Source organism: Hippoglossus hippoglossus, chromosome 19, assembly GCF_009819705.1.
Source record: "Hippoglossus hippoglossus isolate fHipHip1 chromosome 19, fHipHip1.pri, whole genome shotgun sequence".
NCBI lineage: Eukaryota > Metazoa > Chordata > Actinopteri > Pleuronectiformes > Pleuronectidae > Hippoglossus > Hippoglossus hippoglossus.
Genome location: NC_047169.1, coordinates 18,866,337 through 18,881,991, shown reverse-complemented (window position 1 = coordinate 18,881,991; position 15,655 = coordinate 18,866,337). Strand labels below are relative to the sequence as shown.

The 15,655-nt window shown below is 41.0% G+C and overlaps 1 protein-coding gene across 13 annotated transcripts in view; it reads right to left on the bottom strand.

The window, feature by feature from the left end:
- ryr2a (ryanodine receptor 2a (cardiac)) overlaps window positions 1–15,655 on the bottom strand; it is a 166,187-nt gene that overhangs the window by 17,233 nt on the left and 133,299 nt on the right. For 9 of the 13 annotated variants that reach the window (XM_034569590.1, XM_034569604.1, XM_034569601.1 and 6 more), the window contains 13 exons: window positions 15,402–15,481; window positions 15,055–15,131; window positions 13,853–13,926; window positions 11,067–11,084; window positions 6,005–6,085; window positions 5,554–5,642; window positions 5,142–5,270; window positions 4,295–4,399; window positions 3,152–3,233; window positions 2,307–2,465; window positions 1,694–1,848; window positions 815–1,030; window positions 430–702 (listed from right to left, as the gene is read on the bottom strand). In XM_034569590.1, coding sequence (XP_034425481.1) covers window positions 430–702; window positions 815–1,030; window positions 1,694–1,848; window positions 2,307–2,465; window positions 3,152–3,233; window positions 4,295–4,399; window positions 5,142–5,270; window positions 5,554–5,642; window positions 6,005–6,085; window positions 11,067–11,084; window positions 13,853–13,926; window positions 15,055–15,131; window positions 15,402–15,481 — 1,538 coding nt within the window. The remainder of the gene's footprint in view (window positions 1–429; window positions 703–814; window positions 1,031–1,693; window positions 1,849–2,306; window positions 2,466–3,151; window positions 3,234–4,294; window positions 4,400–5,141; window positions 5,271–5,553; window positions 5,643–6,004; window positions 6,086–11,066; window positions 11,085–13,852; window positions 13,927–15,054; window positions 15,132–15,401; window positions 15,482–15,655) is intronic. The other 4 variants (XM_034569602.1, XM_034569603.1, XM_034569596.1 and 1 more) reach the window with 1 other exon arrangement.

The following is a 15,655-nucleotide window of genomic DNA, read 5'->3' as shown; positions in this document are numbered from 1 at the left end:
TTGAATGGAACATCAACAACCATGTTTCCTCCAACAGGCAGAAATCCAATAACAACAGTGTGGATCCTTGGTACACCTCTATGTGCACTGAACCCACCACAGATAATCTTCCCCAACAACAATATGTTGCTGGCCATAAGGGATGTGTAATATGTCACCTCTTTGGCAATATTGAATATAAAAAGGTTGTGCAATATGTCGTCATTATCAGCAGATGTGTATGTGTATATGTGAACTGTGGCTTGTGTATGGAAGTATTATAGAACAATATGTAAGAGATTTTATTTAATTTCATGTGAAACTGCAGGCTGGACAGTGCCCAAAGAAAATGTCCCCATGGGGATGCCCAAGCCATCCACCCAGCACTTATTGTTGTGTCTCTGACCAGATAATGAGACACAAACACACACACACAGCGCAGACTCTCACCTTTAACAGCAGCATGACGTTGTATCGCAGAGCCAACAGAGCCATGTACACTGTGGTAACAGAGAAGAAGCCCATCTCAGGATTCTCCTCATCCGGTTTCTCCCGCTCACTCTCCTCCTTCACCGCTGAGCGCTCACCAGTGTCCGACATCTGAGCAGCCAGCTGCATCTCAAAGATGGTGTCTTCGCAGAAATTCACAAACAGCTCCATCTTCTCCTTCTCCCCTCCCTCGTTCACCACGTCAAAGATGAACTGACGCTTGGATTCTTTGACCTGGGCACAGGGTCAGTAAGTGAAAACGGAGCTGCGAGGAAATCTGTTGTCACCAATTCCTAACAAATCGACTGTTGTCTATCTGAAGTGACAAAAACCTCTAAATCTTTACCTGAGGTTTCTCCCACTGTGTTCGACTGGACTCGCTGATCTCAAAGTAGACCCGCTCGATGCGCTTGGCGCTGCCCATGATCTCGATCCGGCCCAGGTAGGGCTGGAAGTAGTTGAGGACGCTCTCTGCCAGCTCCAAGAAGGTCTGCAGCCGGGTGTCATGAGGCATGTGCTCCGACAGGTTGGTCAGCAAAACCGCCACATTGAAGCCAATGTCCTTTTGAATCACAGTTTAAAGTAATTAAAGTCACTACATAAATTTGAGACCAGGCAACCTCCATCCTGTGATGAAAGAGGAAGACACTTAATTTATCACAGGACGGATAAGTTAGGGCGTCTGGACCAATCATAAGACTTTAGTACTTTAAATTGCTTTCAGAAACAATGCAAAACAGTTTCCAAGCATTGAGATGTGATTCAAATGAGTTTAAAGTTTATAAAGCATGAAATCAAATGCAGAAAATGTAGCGTGTGGTTTTAGCTTTTTCTTGTGCCGAGACTAATCTCAACTTAACCTAACTCAACAAAGCAGGGTCACTTTGAAGCTCCTCCAAAGCAATAAAACAAATTTATGAATGAATGTCTTCATCGACTGATCTGGATGAGCCAAACAGATCAGTGAGAATTCCAACAAATGACCTGTTCTACTCTATTTATTACTCCTTCATCCAGCCCGACAAATGGAAAGGCAGAAGAAAGAAAAAGAAGACACAACAACAACAAGAGGGATCTCCTATTAAACCCCTTATGAGATTGAAAAACAATTCTCTAAAAATAGACTTTAATAACAGAATCTAATCATTCTGATGGGCTTACATTGGGACTTAGCTTAAGACCCTTTTTAGACTTCTTAAACATCTGAAAACATTTAGCCATTTACCTTGGCTGGCTCATGAAAGCGCTCCACAAATTCTTCATAGTCCAAGAGTTCGTTCTCATCAGTCTCAGCGCAGGAGAGCAGGAACTCTGTCTCCGACTGGGTGTAGTGTTTGTGGCTCTCCATGGCCTTATGGAAGTCCCTCTTGGAGATGACACCTGGAAAAGAATTTGTACGTCAGCTCTTGTCACAATCTGTCTCTGGGCTCTCTTGTTGTGTCCTCCAGACCTGCCGATACCTCCTACGTCACCTGACCTGTTATTGTCTACAATGTCAGTGTACCTTTTATTTCCTACGTTAGATTACCCGCCTGCAAGCTTGCTATACTATTAGTCTAAACTGCCTCCATGTTGCCGCTGCTCTTATGATTTAACCACTTGTGCGCCAAACATCCTGTGTACATGACTACACATGTCATAACCATGAGCTCACAAGTTCAAAATAAGGGCAGCATTTATCTACCTGCTCCCAGTCATTTTCTAAATGTGTCCCTCTGTTCTCTTGACTTTCTGCACTTTGGGCTCTGTTCCCTCTTGTTTGGCTCTTTTAACATTCCAATGATAAACTCCGATGAAGAGACAAATGTGAAGAAAGAAAATGTTTTGGAGAGCCTTGCCTTTTCCGTCAGGGTCATACTCCTTGAAGGCATCCGAGGAGGTCAGATCTTTCAGCTTGAGGAACATGTCAAAGAACTTGAGGATCATCTCCACATTGTTGGAGGACTCTACCAACATGTCCACCATCTGCTTCCCAATAGTCCCATTCACCACATTACCTGACGAAATAAAGAAACATGTTTAACAGATTTTAGTTTTCATGCTCCGAGCCACTGGAACAGTCCACCAGAGGATCTGAGAGCAGCCAGAATTGTTGACATTTTTAAACATAAACTTAAAACCTACCTCTTCAGTCTTGCTTTTGACTAAAAATGCTCTTTTAGCCATTTTGGTTGTATTCATTTTTCTAACAGTTCACTCTCTTTTATCAGTATTAACTATATTTACTTATTCTTACTATATTTATATCTCTGTGTCAAGTACCTGCCTGTTTGCTTATGACATGGCTCAGTTTGTCTTAGTCACTGACAGCTGACTCAGCGAGCGGTGTGCTGTCACATTCATCGCTAGCTTTAGACAGAAGTTTAGGTTTGCTACTGTACATTTTGACTAGTAAGCTACCAACTGAAAATCTCCAGATACCACCCTGACATCTTCAGCTGCATAAATCCTCACATAAATAAATCTACTTCCTCAATCTCAACACATCAAAGCAATTTCTCTAAAGCCAGTTCGGGGCTTGAGCAACGTTAAGAACTGCGCTACACTGATGATTCAAACATTAGCACTTAACACTGCTAACTATTTCGATTAAATCAACACATTTCAGTAAAATTGTGCTTTAACATTTTTGTATCTGAATAAGGTTTAACACACGATTAAATGCTCATGAACATAAACTTACCTTCCAGCATAGACAGCAGCATGACCACCATGTCTTTCTGCAAGTCCATCAGTTCCTTTAGTAACTCAATCTGACTGGAGTCCTGAAGAAAAGATACTCAGACCTTAACCATCCAGCAAGAACTAGCTCATCATTGGGAAAGGGATCCCTCACATGTGGCTCTCTGAGGTTTCTAAGTTTTCTACTCTGCCAAAATGGATTTCTCTGGTAGTTTTATATTTTCTATACAGATACAATTTGATTGATTGCTGATTTTCTTTGAATAGTGATCACAATAAAATCCGGTTACCATAAATTCAAGGAGAATGTTTTTCGTATCTAGACCTTGAAGTGTTTTTGCTTCTTATTCACAAATGATGATATAATGAGAGAGGTTGTCTAGTGGTTACAGGAGCTGAACAATACTCCGAGCTGATGGGTTGTTCACATAATTGACTGTATATAAAGATGGAAGACGTGTCTCCACTTTCTCCCGTTGATGAAGCTAAGCTATCCCAGATAAAGGTGCTGCCAACTTACACTTTTACATCATTTGGATCCAAAGTCTGCACAGTATCAAGGTCCGTACACATGCTTGTCCAATCACGAGTCAGTCTCAGCTGTCAATCATGATGTTTCTCCATGTTTTTATAGCATCAAATAACAAATTAAAACCAAACTTACTGGAGAATGGACATCAGTTTGATAAGAACAACCTAAAATGACAGCATTCATCCTTCAGAGAATTCAATATGACCTGTACTTTTTAGTTTGGACCATATCCCATCCACTGACATGGATAAGGGCTTGTGATCTACACTGCAGCCATCCAGCAGGGGGCGGTAAATATTGTTTGGCTTCACTTTTTGGTCTACCATCTTTATATACAGTTCATATGAACAAGGACAGTATCAGAGGAAGGAGCGCAGGCAGCAAGATGAAGAACTTCAGGATCCTGACACTGCTACTTCACAAGAGCCAGTATCTCTACTGCTGTTCACTAGAAAGATTTCAGTCATGAATTTCTACAAAAGTATTTTAAGCACTTGCTGTCTTCGGATAGTTGAATGTTGGAGACAACATGCAACAAATGTGCCTGGTCAGCTGCAAACTAAACATTACCATAACAAGAACAGCACCCCCACACACTTCTTTTTATCCTACCTGAGACAGTTTCATCTGCATATGAGCGAAGACGTGGAGAAAACCAACCACAGCATCCCACAAACGGCTATGGGCCAAACTCTGCTGGTTGCCAGTGCACGGACCCTTCAACATCACAAGTAAAGAGTCACAATCGCAGCTAACACACTTTACTCAGCAGGAGTTTAAATATATATATATATTAGAATAGTACACAGAATATTGTAGAACATCAGGGAAATGTTGCTTTTTAAGATTTCATTTTCCCACAATTTAAACTTTTTCTTTCAGACATAAGGAATGTCAAAATGTGCCTATTGTAAACATTCCTGTCACTTTCAATCATTTAAAGGAGACATATTATGCTCATATTTAGGTTCATAATTAGAAAATCACTTCCCGGTCCATTGCTACAGCTCCTTTTGTCAGCCTCTGTCTGAAATGCTTGGTTTTAGCCCCTGTCTCTTTAAGCCCTCCCTCCTGATGAAGCCCTGCTCTGCTCTGATTGGTCAGCTGGCCCACTCTGTTGTGATTGGTCAACCGCCTCCAGCGTTTGTCAAAAACGACACCTCCGCTCTAGCTCTGCCTGGCTTTGTTAGAGGGCGTCGCCAGATTAGCTGCTAGGCGTGCATTATGCAAATGTGCTGTGACATCACACCTGATGTCATGTGACATCACAAAGTATCGGCCAGACTACTGCCGGGGTCTTTCATGACTTAGGGATTTTTGACTTGACAAAAAACGATATATATCACACTACAGGAAAGATAAAGTGAAAAAGCATATAATGTCTCCTCTAAGCCATTTTAAAGGTAATACAAAGAAGGTGCTATAAGGTTCTACATAAAATGACAGTAGTAATACCGACCTGGATGTACTCAGTCAGGGTATTGAACACCTGCTTGGCCACATTAATTGCCTTTGAGAAATTCCTCTGGCCCTGCTCGTCAATAACATCTTTGCCAGAATAATACCAGTAGAAATCACTGATAGACTCCTGGAGGAGGGGAGAGGGGGATAGAGAAGGGGTCAGAGGAGGAAATGAAAAGAAGAAGAGAATGAGACAGATTCACCATGAGATAATAAACGGAAGAAGATTATTAACACAGTCAAGAGGCAGTAGAATGGGACTTTGGAGCATCATGTGACAAATAAAGAATCAAGAAAAACATAACATTTCATAGCTTTTAGAACAGAATGTAGGATTTCTGATCTTTTTAGGTTCAGTTGTGTACAATTCATCCTTCATGGAGCAGCAGCTGTGAACGACAGGAACTGACCTGGACTCTGAGGAGGTAGTCAACAGTAGAGATGATGATGTTGACAGTGGTGTTGTTCCCTGTTTGTGTCCTTAAGTAGTTCTGGAAGTCTGAAACAGGATATCACAAAAATCTGGCAATGTTGTGATTGTAAAAATGTGTTCAAATGAATAAACACTGTTGTAGTAAAATATCATATGGCTCTGACTCAGACATATGAATAAGACCCACATAGGAAAAGCTTATATCCATATAAAGGGGTCATATTCTGAGTACATTGTGGAGTAATTGGTGTTTTTTGACACATGATAAATCACACTTTTCTCACAATCTCCGCAGATAAACCAGCAGTGCCAATTTTCTGTAGTTGTATCAGCACATCATCATTCGTGAATGAACCTAAAACTTTAGATTCTCAGCCATATTCCTAGATTGATCCGTCACTAACAACAACACACACAAGGTCACACACCTGAGTTGTGTCCTTCACAGAGCAGCTGCAGGAAGCGGAAAAGGTCACAGGTGAACTCATCATCCTGCATGACCTTCTCACCTGGCCAGAGAAGAAGAGACACACACGCACAAGCACACACACACACACACACACACACACACACACACACACGTGCACAAAGCAAGACATACATGCAGACACACATGGGCACACACAAGAACATGAGCATGTGCAAACACACGACCAACGCACACACACGTTCATATGAAGAGACACACACATACACATGAAAAACAAAGTCAGAAACAGAGAAGACAAAAGCAAACAACAAACAGGAAAGAGGCAGAAAGACAAGAAGATGGAGAGTGAAGAACTGTTCAAAGATGGAGCTAATGTGATCAAATCCCCAGTATTGTTCTGTCAGTCAGTGAAACCAGTCTTATTTTACACAATCTCACACAAATACACACACTTGGATGAGCAGTGGGCAGCCACGGCACTTGGTGGTGGACTGAAGTGCACTGGTCTTTAAACTGCAGCATTTTATAGTCAGGACTGGATTTGGGCTCCATTCATGTTTTTTTTCCTTTTCAGAGCTGTTTATACATGGTTGGAAATAAGATGCATCGGTTTGAGGGTCTGCTTTGATTCTGCACAGATTACAAATACCTGGAGGAAGTTGAGGGCAGCTGCTCTGACTGTGTTAAAATGCTGCTTTGAACCATGCAAAAGAAAAAGGTCAGAGGAAGGCTGATGGGACACTACACAATAACTCAGTACAAGAACAACATGAACATTGACAGAATACATCCATAAAATATGACGACAAAGTGGACAGGGCTACAGGAGGAAAGTCTGTCGGTCTGAAACAAGACAGAAAGTGCACTTTTTCATCTTCAAACTGTTCTTATCTAGAGCTCAGTCCACCACAATGTGCCATGTTCAGATTCACTCATCATGGCCCATAATGTGTGATCACTTTTGCTGATGTCAACCAAAAAACTAATCTAACTGCATCTGCTCAAAGAATTCTGAATTTAATTGTTGTTATACACTGCTCAAAAAATGAAGGGGACAGTTAATCATCACGTCAATTAAACTTCTGGGACAGCAAACTGGTCATTTAGGAAGCGTAAGCAATTGTGAATCAATTTCACCTGCTTTGGTGCAAATTTAAAGGGACAACAGTTGGACTGGAGAGGTAACAGCGAGGCAAACCCCAAAAAGGGAACGGTTTTGCAGGTGGTTGCCACAGATCATTTCTCTCTCTTTATCCTTCCTCAGTGATTTTTCTCATTTTGCATTTTGCTAGTGACATTCTTACAATTGGTAGCATAAGGCCGGACCTGAGGCCCACTCAGGTTGCACAGACAGTCCAGCTCCTGCAGGATGGCACATCTATGCATGCCATTGCAAGAAGGTTTGCTGTGTGTCCCAGTAGTCTCAAGAGCATGGAGGAGATACCAGGAGACTGGCCATTAAATGAGGAGAGCTGGACACGGCCGTAGAAGGGCAACAACCCAGCAGCAGGACCGGTATCTGCTCCTTTGTGCGAGGAAGAACATGGGAAGCACTGCCAGAGCCCTACAAAATGACCGTGCAGCTCGATTGGCATTCGCCAGAGAACACCAGAATTGGCAGGTCTGCCACTGGCACCCTGTTCTCTTCACAGATGAGAACAGGTTCACACTGAGCACATGTGACAAGTGTGAAAGAGTCTGGAGACGCTTTGGTGAACTGTGCTGCCTGTAACATCATCCAGCATCACCGGTTTGGCAGTGGGTCAGTGATGGTCTGGGGAGGCATATCCTTGGAGGGTCGCACAGACCTCCATGTCATAGCCCAAATACCCTGACTGCTGTTCGGTGCTGGGATGAAATCCTCAGAGTGATTGCCAGACCTTACGCTGGTGCAGTGGGCCCTGGGTTCCTCCTGTTGCAGGACAACGCCTGCCTGGACTAGACATTGTTGGGATTGCATACAGGCATGTGGTGGCCATACACACGACTGAACAACCTTATGAGTTGTCGTGATACAAATTCAAGTTGGATCAGCCTGTAATTTCAAATTTTATCTTTGATTCTGTTATGATTTTGAATCCAGCCCTCAAGGGGTTAATGATTTTGGTTTCCATTGACCATTCTTACGATATTTGGTTCTCAATGAATGTTTTGTTCATTGAGCTCCTAAGTGTTCCCTTCATTTCTTTGAGCAATGAACATTACTTTGTAGTAACAACTAGAAAATGATCATTGTGATATATATCAGCTCCTACAAAGACAGTAAATGACACAAGCATTGATAACAGTGACCCAGCAGTGCAGTGTTAAGCACTGTTGCATTAAGGCCAGAACCTTGTGAGTTTCAATCCAGAACCTGTGCAGGGAGCACCGAGCCTCTCACCCAGTGACAGCTGGGAAGGCCTCCAGCAGTAATTTAGAGTTTCATTTGGCACCAATAGATGAAGACTGTGCCGCACTTCCTGGTCCCATTTCGGGCAGTAAAATAATTCATAATTTTTTCTTTTTCCGCAAACGTCACAGGGGCCTGGTAAGACTGGGCTGTGATCTTTGCTGGCTGAATAATGTAGCTCACACAGTGTGTATTAGCAGCGCATTTCTAGGTTTTGTTGTGTGATTTTTTATATTTTGTGGCTTTTCAATGACTAAAGTTTACAAGCTGAAAATACAATTTAGTGATTAAAGTAAAGGCACTTTCAGGCGTGATAACAGCAGAATGATACACTGTTGATACACAATTTATCTCTTTATTAATAAGTAAGAAGGGAATCTGTGTTATGTCTCTACAGGTTTCTTAAATTATTAAAAACTTGAAGGTCTGTAGGATGTGATGCATAATAGTACAGAAAACGTCTTTTTTGGACAGATATACAGAATGTATCACTAAAACCAAATCAAGACATTAAATGCTGTGCTAGGGGGAAAAGAAGCCAAAATACAAACTCATAGACAAGAAGTTTTTCAAATAAGGTTTTGTCATGAAGGACAAGTACACTGTGTACAGTACGCAGCTCAGGGAGGAGGGAGGGAGAAAAGAGGAACAGATGAAAAAAGCAGGGTTTGAATATCTTTCTAAGAGTTTCTTTTCCAATAAATCTCCACTACACTAACACTACATTATCCTTCAAACGTAGGTATTTATAAATACTGCATGTCCTACAGTGTTATTTTGTCTTTTAGTTTATAATGTGAGATCAGTTGAATTAAAGGGACAGTTCAGCGAAAAAAGAAAATTCAATCATCATCCACTCACCACTATTCTGATGGAGGGATTTGTGAAGTGTTTGAGTCCAGAAAAACTTTTGGAGTCTCAGGTGTAAAAAATGTTTTGTGTCATCTAAGTGTTCATAAGCTCAGACATTCATATTCCACCACGAGCAGTATGGAGGCATATTATTTTTTTCTGTTGCTTTATTACGTCTGAAGACTTCAATTGTATTAGATTTGGCTTCAACTCTGTTTACCCCTGAGACTGCAGAAGTGTTTTGTGGACTCATACACTTCACCCACCCCTCCATCAGCATAGTGGTGAGTAGATAATGAGTGCATTTTCATATTTCTGTGAACTATCCCTTTAACTGATGTGATTAGTAACACATGAGTGTTTATTGAAGTTTAACTGATGTGATTAGTAACACATGAGTGTTTATTGAAGTTTAATTGATGTGATTAGTAACTCATGTCAGTGTTGATGGAAGTTTAATTTAATAGATTTTCGGTGAACTAATCCTTTAAGCATCAAAAACTGTTTTCTCGTTGCTTCCTGCGAGTCATCTTAGTGTGTGAGGTCCTAATAAAGAAGCATGGTCTTTAACTTCCCGTCCTCATTAGCTAACTTACACGCATTAACAAACCTGCACAAGTATGTAGGGTTTACTGTCAAATGGATTGTTGGTCATTTATGTTACAAAACCTACAAATGCTCAGATAATATGCAAACAAAACTGAACTGTGTTTCTGACTATACTATCAATCAATTTTTCTTTCATTATAAATTAGTTAAGTTAAATTAGTTGTCTGATGATCCTTCCCTCTCATTTCGCTCTGTGTTTGGTCTACGCCAGCCCCTGAGGCAAATATCAGTTTCTCACATGTTCACCAGCTGCTCTCTGCTTTTTGCTGCTGAGCAGTTCGAGGATATTGGCTTTTTACAGCTGTTTCTCTGAAAACAGCTGCTGCTTCTGCTGCTCCAGGTCGATGAGAGACTGAAACAAAGCAGTCACGCTGCTAAAACACTGCTGTGGGGATCATTTGACATTTGATCCATTGTTATTCTATAAACGATGACGATGCAGCCTTGCTGGAGGCCAGTCTTCAGCTTGATCTACTTTTTGTTTGGGTTATAGGATTTGTATTCATTCCAGCCCTGAGATGGTGAGTCAGAAACAAGGCAGAGGTAGTGGCTGAGAACACAGATGAGACTGTACACTACACAACAGAAAACAACCAACACAATAACCATTTCCATTACTGAGACAAAACAACCACCTGAATTCAGGTGGACCACATGACTGAGAGGGTGTGGATGGAGGATGAGGGGGAGGGGGGGGGGGGGAATGTAAATACTCATATTAGTAGTATTTAGAATGTGCCAGATACTGTGCAAATCCTGAGAGGGAGGCATAGTTCTGTAAACAGCTCACAGCTACACTTCTACTTCTGCCTGGTCTGTGGTGTGTTCCAGAAAAAGTCATCATAATATCATCATCACTTTACTACTGTGACAAAGAATGGCATGAGACATTTTATACCAAAACTCAGAAATGGGCTAAGACTTTAAACATTGTTAAAAGACCAACTACAAATCCAGCCAGGGAGTGACTTGTAATTGGTCTCCACTCAAAAAGAAACCAACCAAAGAAGGAAAGAAAAAAGAAAAAAACGGATTAGAATGGTGAGGGCAGAAAAGTAGCTACAAGCACAGTGCTGGTAAGACGAGGCTTGAAGGTCTACACTCAGGACCTGGACAGAACTGACACAACAACTAACCAGCCGTAGTGGAAGAGCAAGAGAGAGAGAGACCAACCAACACACAAGAAGATGGCAGAAGGCATAATTACCACGCTCATGAGTGATGACTGAGGAAGGGAGGAAAGTGCAGTAAACCAAAATGAGAAAGGAAAACAGGGGGAGGAAAGGAAGAAAGGAAGAAAAGAAGGAAGAAAGTAAGAAAGAAAGAGAGAAAGAAAGTAAGGAACAAAGAAAACGATTACATATAGGGAAAAGAGACTTCCGGATTTAGCTGTTTGGTCAACATGGAAAAAAAAAGACCATATAACAGAAAACGTGTCGAGCTGGGTAAAGGTCGAGGGTAAAGAAGTGCCTGGAAACTTTTTGTGTAAATTTCTTCTTTTGATTGTGGATGTGCATCAAACGTGGAACCTGTTTTGTTAATGGGGCTTTTAAAAGTTATTTATAATGAGGGAGGTATAAAAAAGAACAGCTGTTGATGACTGGTTGAGTTATCTCTATAATGGGTACAGCCATGAGTAATAACCCACTGTGAGCTTTAGTAATTACTGGTTTATGAAGAATTGTTAGTTATTCAGTGTGAAGGTAGGAACACGACAAACTTAATGAAAGAACTTGGCGACGCACACATATATTTGAAAGCAGAGGATGCACCATGTTTGGAGCTGAGAGTATTTTGCTGTATTAAGCACTGAAACAGTTCATTTGTGTTAAATTAATGTAGTTGGGTTAGGTTATATTTATAATGAGATTTATATTTGGATATTTAAGTAAAATTCACTATAACCTGTTAACAGTTAAAATGTAAAAATTCTGCTTCCAATTTGAAATAAAAAACCTGCTGTTATCGTCGACCGTTGTTTTGTGCATTTTTAACGAAAATAATAATTGTTTCTGGCTCCCTTAATGCAACGGTTCTAAAAGTTCAGATTTGAAACCAGTATTGGCAAAAACCAAAACAATACTCAACCCTAGTCATATGCATTTAAACATTACCAGTTACCTATAGTCTATAAAAAAAGAAAAAAAGTAACATTAATGTAGTAGTGTCAGTACTGTTGACAACATTCATGAAAGCAGTGACATTTCTGATGTGACGTCTCCATAACCAGTTTATGGACACATTATCACATTTTTCTAAGAAATTCACTTTTACATGGTTATCTATGAATCTTAATAAGTATCTAGGTTCAAACCTTATGTGATAGTTCAATCATTAGGGTAAAATAATAACTAATTGAGTATTCTACTTAATCCTCATATCCACACAATGAAAAAAGTCTTTCCAAAACAGCTTATGTGACTGAAACATGAATGATCCCATGAGTGTTTGGGGATGTTTCACCTCAGCAGTCAAGCTGCTAACTTCAATCAAACGTGTTGGTTCAAGTTAAGAAGAGACAGTTGTTGTGGTTACGGTTTGGAAAAGATCATCCTCATGGTTAGAGGAAACTAACTTTGAGTCTTTTGAAGGAGAACCACATGCTTCTGGTATAACTTTCTACTCCCAACGATTCACTGTGAGCTTGACTGATGACCTAACTCCACACCCACCTCTGCCCAGCTACATATGTGTTTATATAAATGTGTAAATGACATTGAAGTACGAGAGAAGGTCATATACTGCGCCAGAATAACTTTTTATAAACCAGAAATTACTGAAAACAAACTGCTGCACCCATTATAACATGATAACAATTTGAGTACCAACAATAAGCTGTTTATAAAGATAGACAATACAACAGCTTCTTAATGTGACGCCAAAACCTCTGGATCGCCCCCTTGTGGCTGGCTGCAGTATAGATACACCCTGCCCCTCCATGTTAAAGGAAGGGACAGGAACCAATTTAAGGACATGGATAGTTTCTGTCATTTTAAGCAGCTCTTATCACACTGATGTATGTTCTATTGTTTCTGATGAGTTTGGTTTGAATCAGTTTTTGATTCCTAAAAAAACGGACTGACCCGTCATGATTGACAGCTGGGACTGACTCGTGATTGGTTGAGTCTGCACAGTAGTGACTGTGGCTCCACACTTTTACCACTCAGGCTCCATATGAGGTCACCAGCACAAGAAGGCAGCATTCGTATCTCTGGGATATTTTGGCTTCAGTTTTGCACAATGAGAGGACGTGGAGACATGTCGTCCATCTTTAAAAAACAGTCTGTGGCACCAACTGTCCTCTCATTGATGCATCTTAAAATCTACTTACAACTGTAAATTAATGTAGTGGTAATGTGGCAGGTTGTCTGCATGCAGGTCACTGAATCTAAAACATGACTGTGAACACTTGTTACAAATTCATACACACAGAAGATGTAACAGGCAAATCATGAGCACATACACTTGCACAGCAGGAATCATACTTGATAATATTGATAAACAAAAGGTAGTTCTCCATTGGCACCTGATTCAAATGAACAAAAGGCTGAACCAAAGGGATGACAGGGTAAACGGGACAAAGCAAAATAAAGAATGATGACAACCTTCATGTATTAAGAATAAGAACCACAGAGTATTTCTTCTACAATGGTCCCTTTCTACAGGATTGTCCGTCCTGAAGAACACTCCCGATCTTTTCTTGGGATACCATGAATTCCTTACAATCTACCCCTCAGTGTTTCACTGTGAAACCAATGGTCCCAGCACCAGTGGCCTTTGGATTTTTATACAAAAGTTTAAATGCACCTTCCTGATGTCAATTATAGACATATAAGAAATATACCTGCATCTGTTGTAGCAAAGCTGGCCTGGCCTTCTTCTTGTTTAGTGATGTTTCAGAGCAACAACACTCCAACTCAGAAAAACAAATGTTTCAAAGATTCCTTCTGTTGGAGTGAAACAAATCTACAGTGTAAAAGTAATGAAGCTTACCTGAGCCCTCCTCTGTCACCATCCCCAGTCCTTCTGCTTTGTTCTGCCTCTCAAACGCATTTAGATCAAGAACACTGAAACACAGAGGAGTGAACACTGAAAATCACATATTTTGTGCTCCCTTTAAAAGAGCTGAGCACCTTCATCTATGGCAGGGCAAAGATGGCAATCAGTGCTTGACCTGTTATGGCTAAAAAACAATCAGACAACACTTAATTGGAAGTATCTCTCCTTTTATCTGTTCTCAGAACAGTATCTGTCCCATTAAGGATCTGATGGTGTCTGTTTGTGTTCATTTAGCAATGTACTGCCAGCAGGCTGGTGTCTGTGTCTGTGGAAGCTAGCTACCAGACAATGTAGACTTTTTGTCAAATTCTGCCAATATCTCCTCACGGTCCTCGGGCTGAATATTGTCTGTGTGTGCTGAAAAACAGCTAACCCACAGAAGATAGAGAAATAACGAAAAGGCAAAAACCACTGAGGTGTTTCAAAGGGCAGCAGCCAGTCACATAATACTGGTGGTAGAGTGGTAATGGTAAACCAGTGTCTGATGGTCTCCTTCTTCTGTAGGGCAGACACATTCTCACTGTCGCTGCTGATTCTGCTCGTTGAACGTGTAGTTTGTGTAAATACAGAAGCTGTATTTTATCTACAGATAATGCTGATGGTGGCAAATTCCAGCTTGTTGAGATCACTGGTTCACCGTGGCAATGCACTTACATGAATGTGGGGGGGTGAAGCTTCTGAAGGACTTATGTCCTATGTGTTGGGAGAGGCAACATCTAAAGTATGCTCACAGACAACTTAAAAATGTGATGATTCTCAAGAAAGTCACCGCAGTCATACAAAAATGTCTTTGTCCCATGATTTCTTGAGGAGTCATTCTTCAGAGTTTGGATGAAACTGGGTGCCAGGTGTTTTAGTCACCTGCACCCTTGCTGCTGTGACTGTGTTGCTGAGCTGCTGCCTGCATCTGTCAGTCTCACATGACACATTATTGGTCCTCCCTCCACACCCTCCCTCCAACTCTCTCACAGATTGATGTGAGTGTGTGTTCTGAAGTTATGTGGAGCATCACCAGATGACAAGACATAGTTTCAGTGAAGTGTCTCTGTTGCTTGACTATGAGTGAGCCAGTTAAAAGAAGCCAGCTGTGGTATGAATACATGGTAAATATATTTGTTTGGAGTGTGTGGAGTTACCTGCACGACTGCATGAGACCAGCCAGACTCTGAAAAAAGCCCACATCCTTCTTATCTTTCAGGTAATCCAACATTTTCTGTCCGAGAGACAAAATGAGAGCCGAGTTATATTTTACACTTTTACATGGACACAATCAACAAACACGCACATTTCACATACTGGATTAGACTAAATATAATCCATGCAAGTTCCTTTTGTTTTGTATCTTGTATGTGTTAAGACATTGTCAGAATCTAGATTTATACAGACAAAATGCACAGGGAAATACTTACATCCATATACAAAGTAAACACTTAGCAATGAAGGTTTTTGCAACAGAAACCGAGGTGAGCGAACACTCTAATACCTGCTGCACTGTAGAGTTTCCTCCGTTGAGAATCGCTATGCCCAGCTTCAGAGTAGAGGCCACCATGAGACCCATCTCACCTGGTGCAGAGGAACAAGAGGGACAAAAGAGCTGTGAATAGGTACAGTATGACCAACTAAGACTTGTTGAATGTCTCCAATTATCTGTAGAGCTAAAAGTAGTTGAGTCAATTAAAAAATATATATTTCTCTTGAGTTGTTTCCACCAAATTATCATACCCCCCATCTACAGGT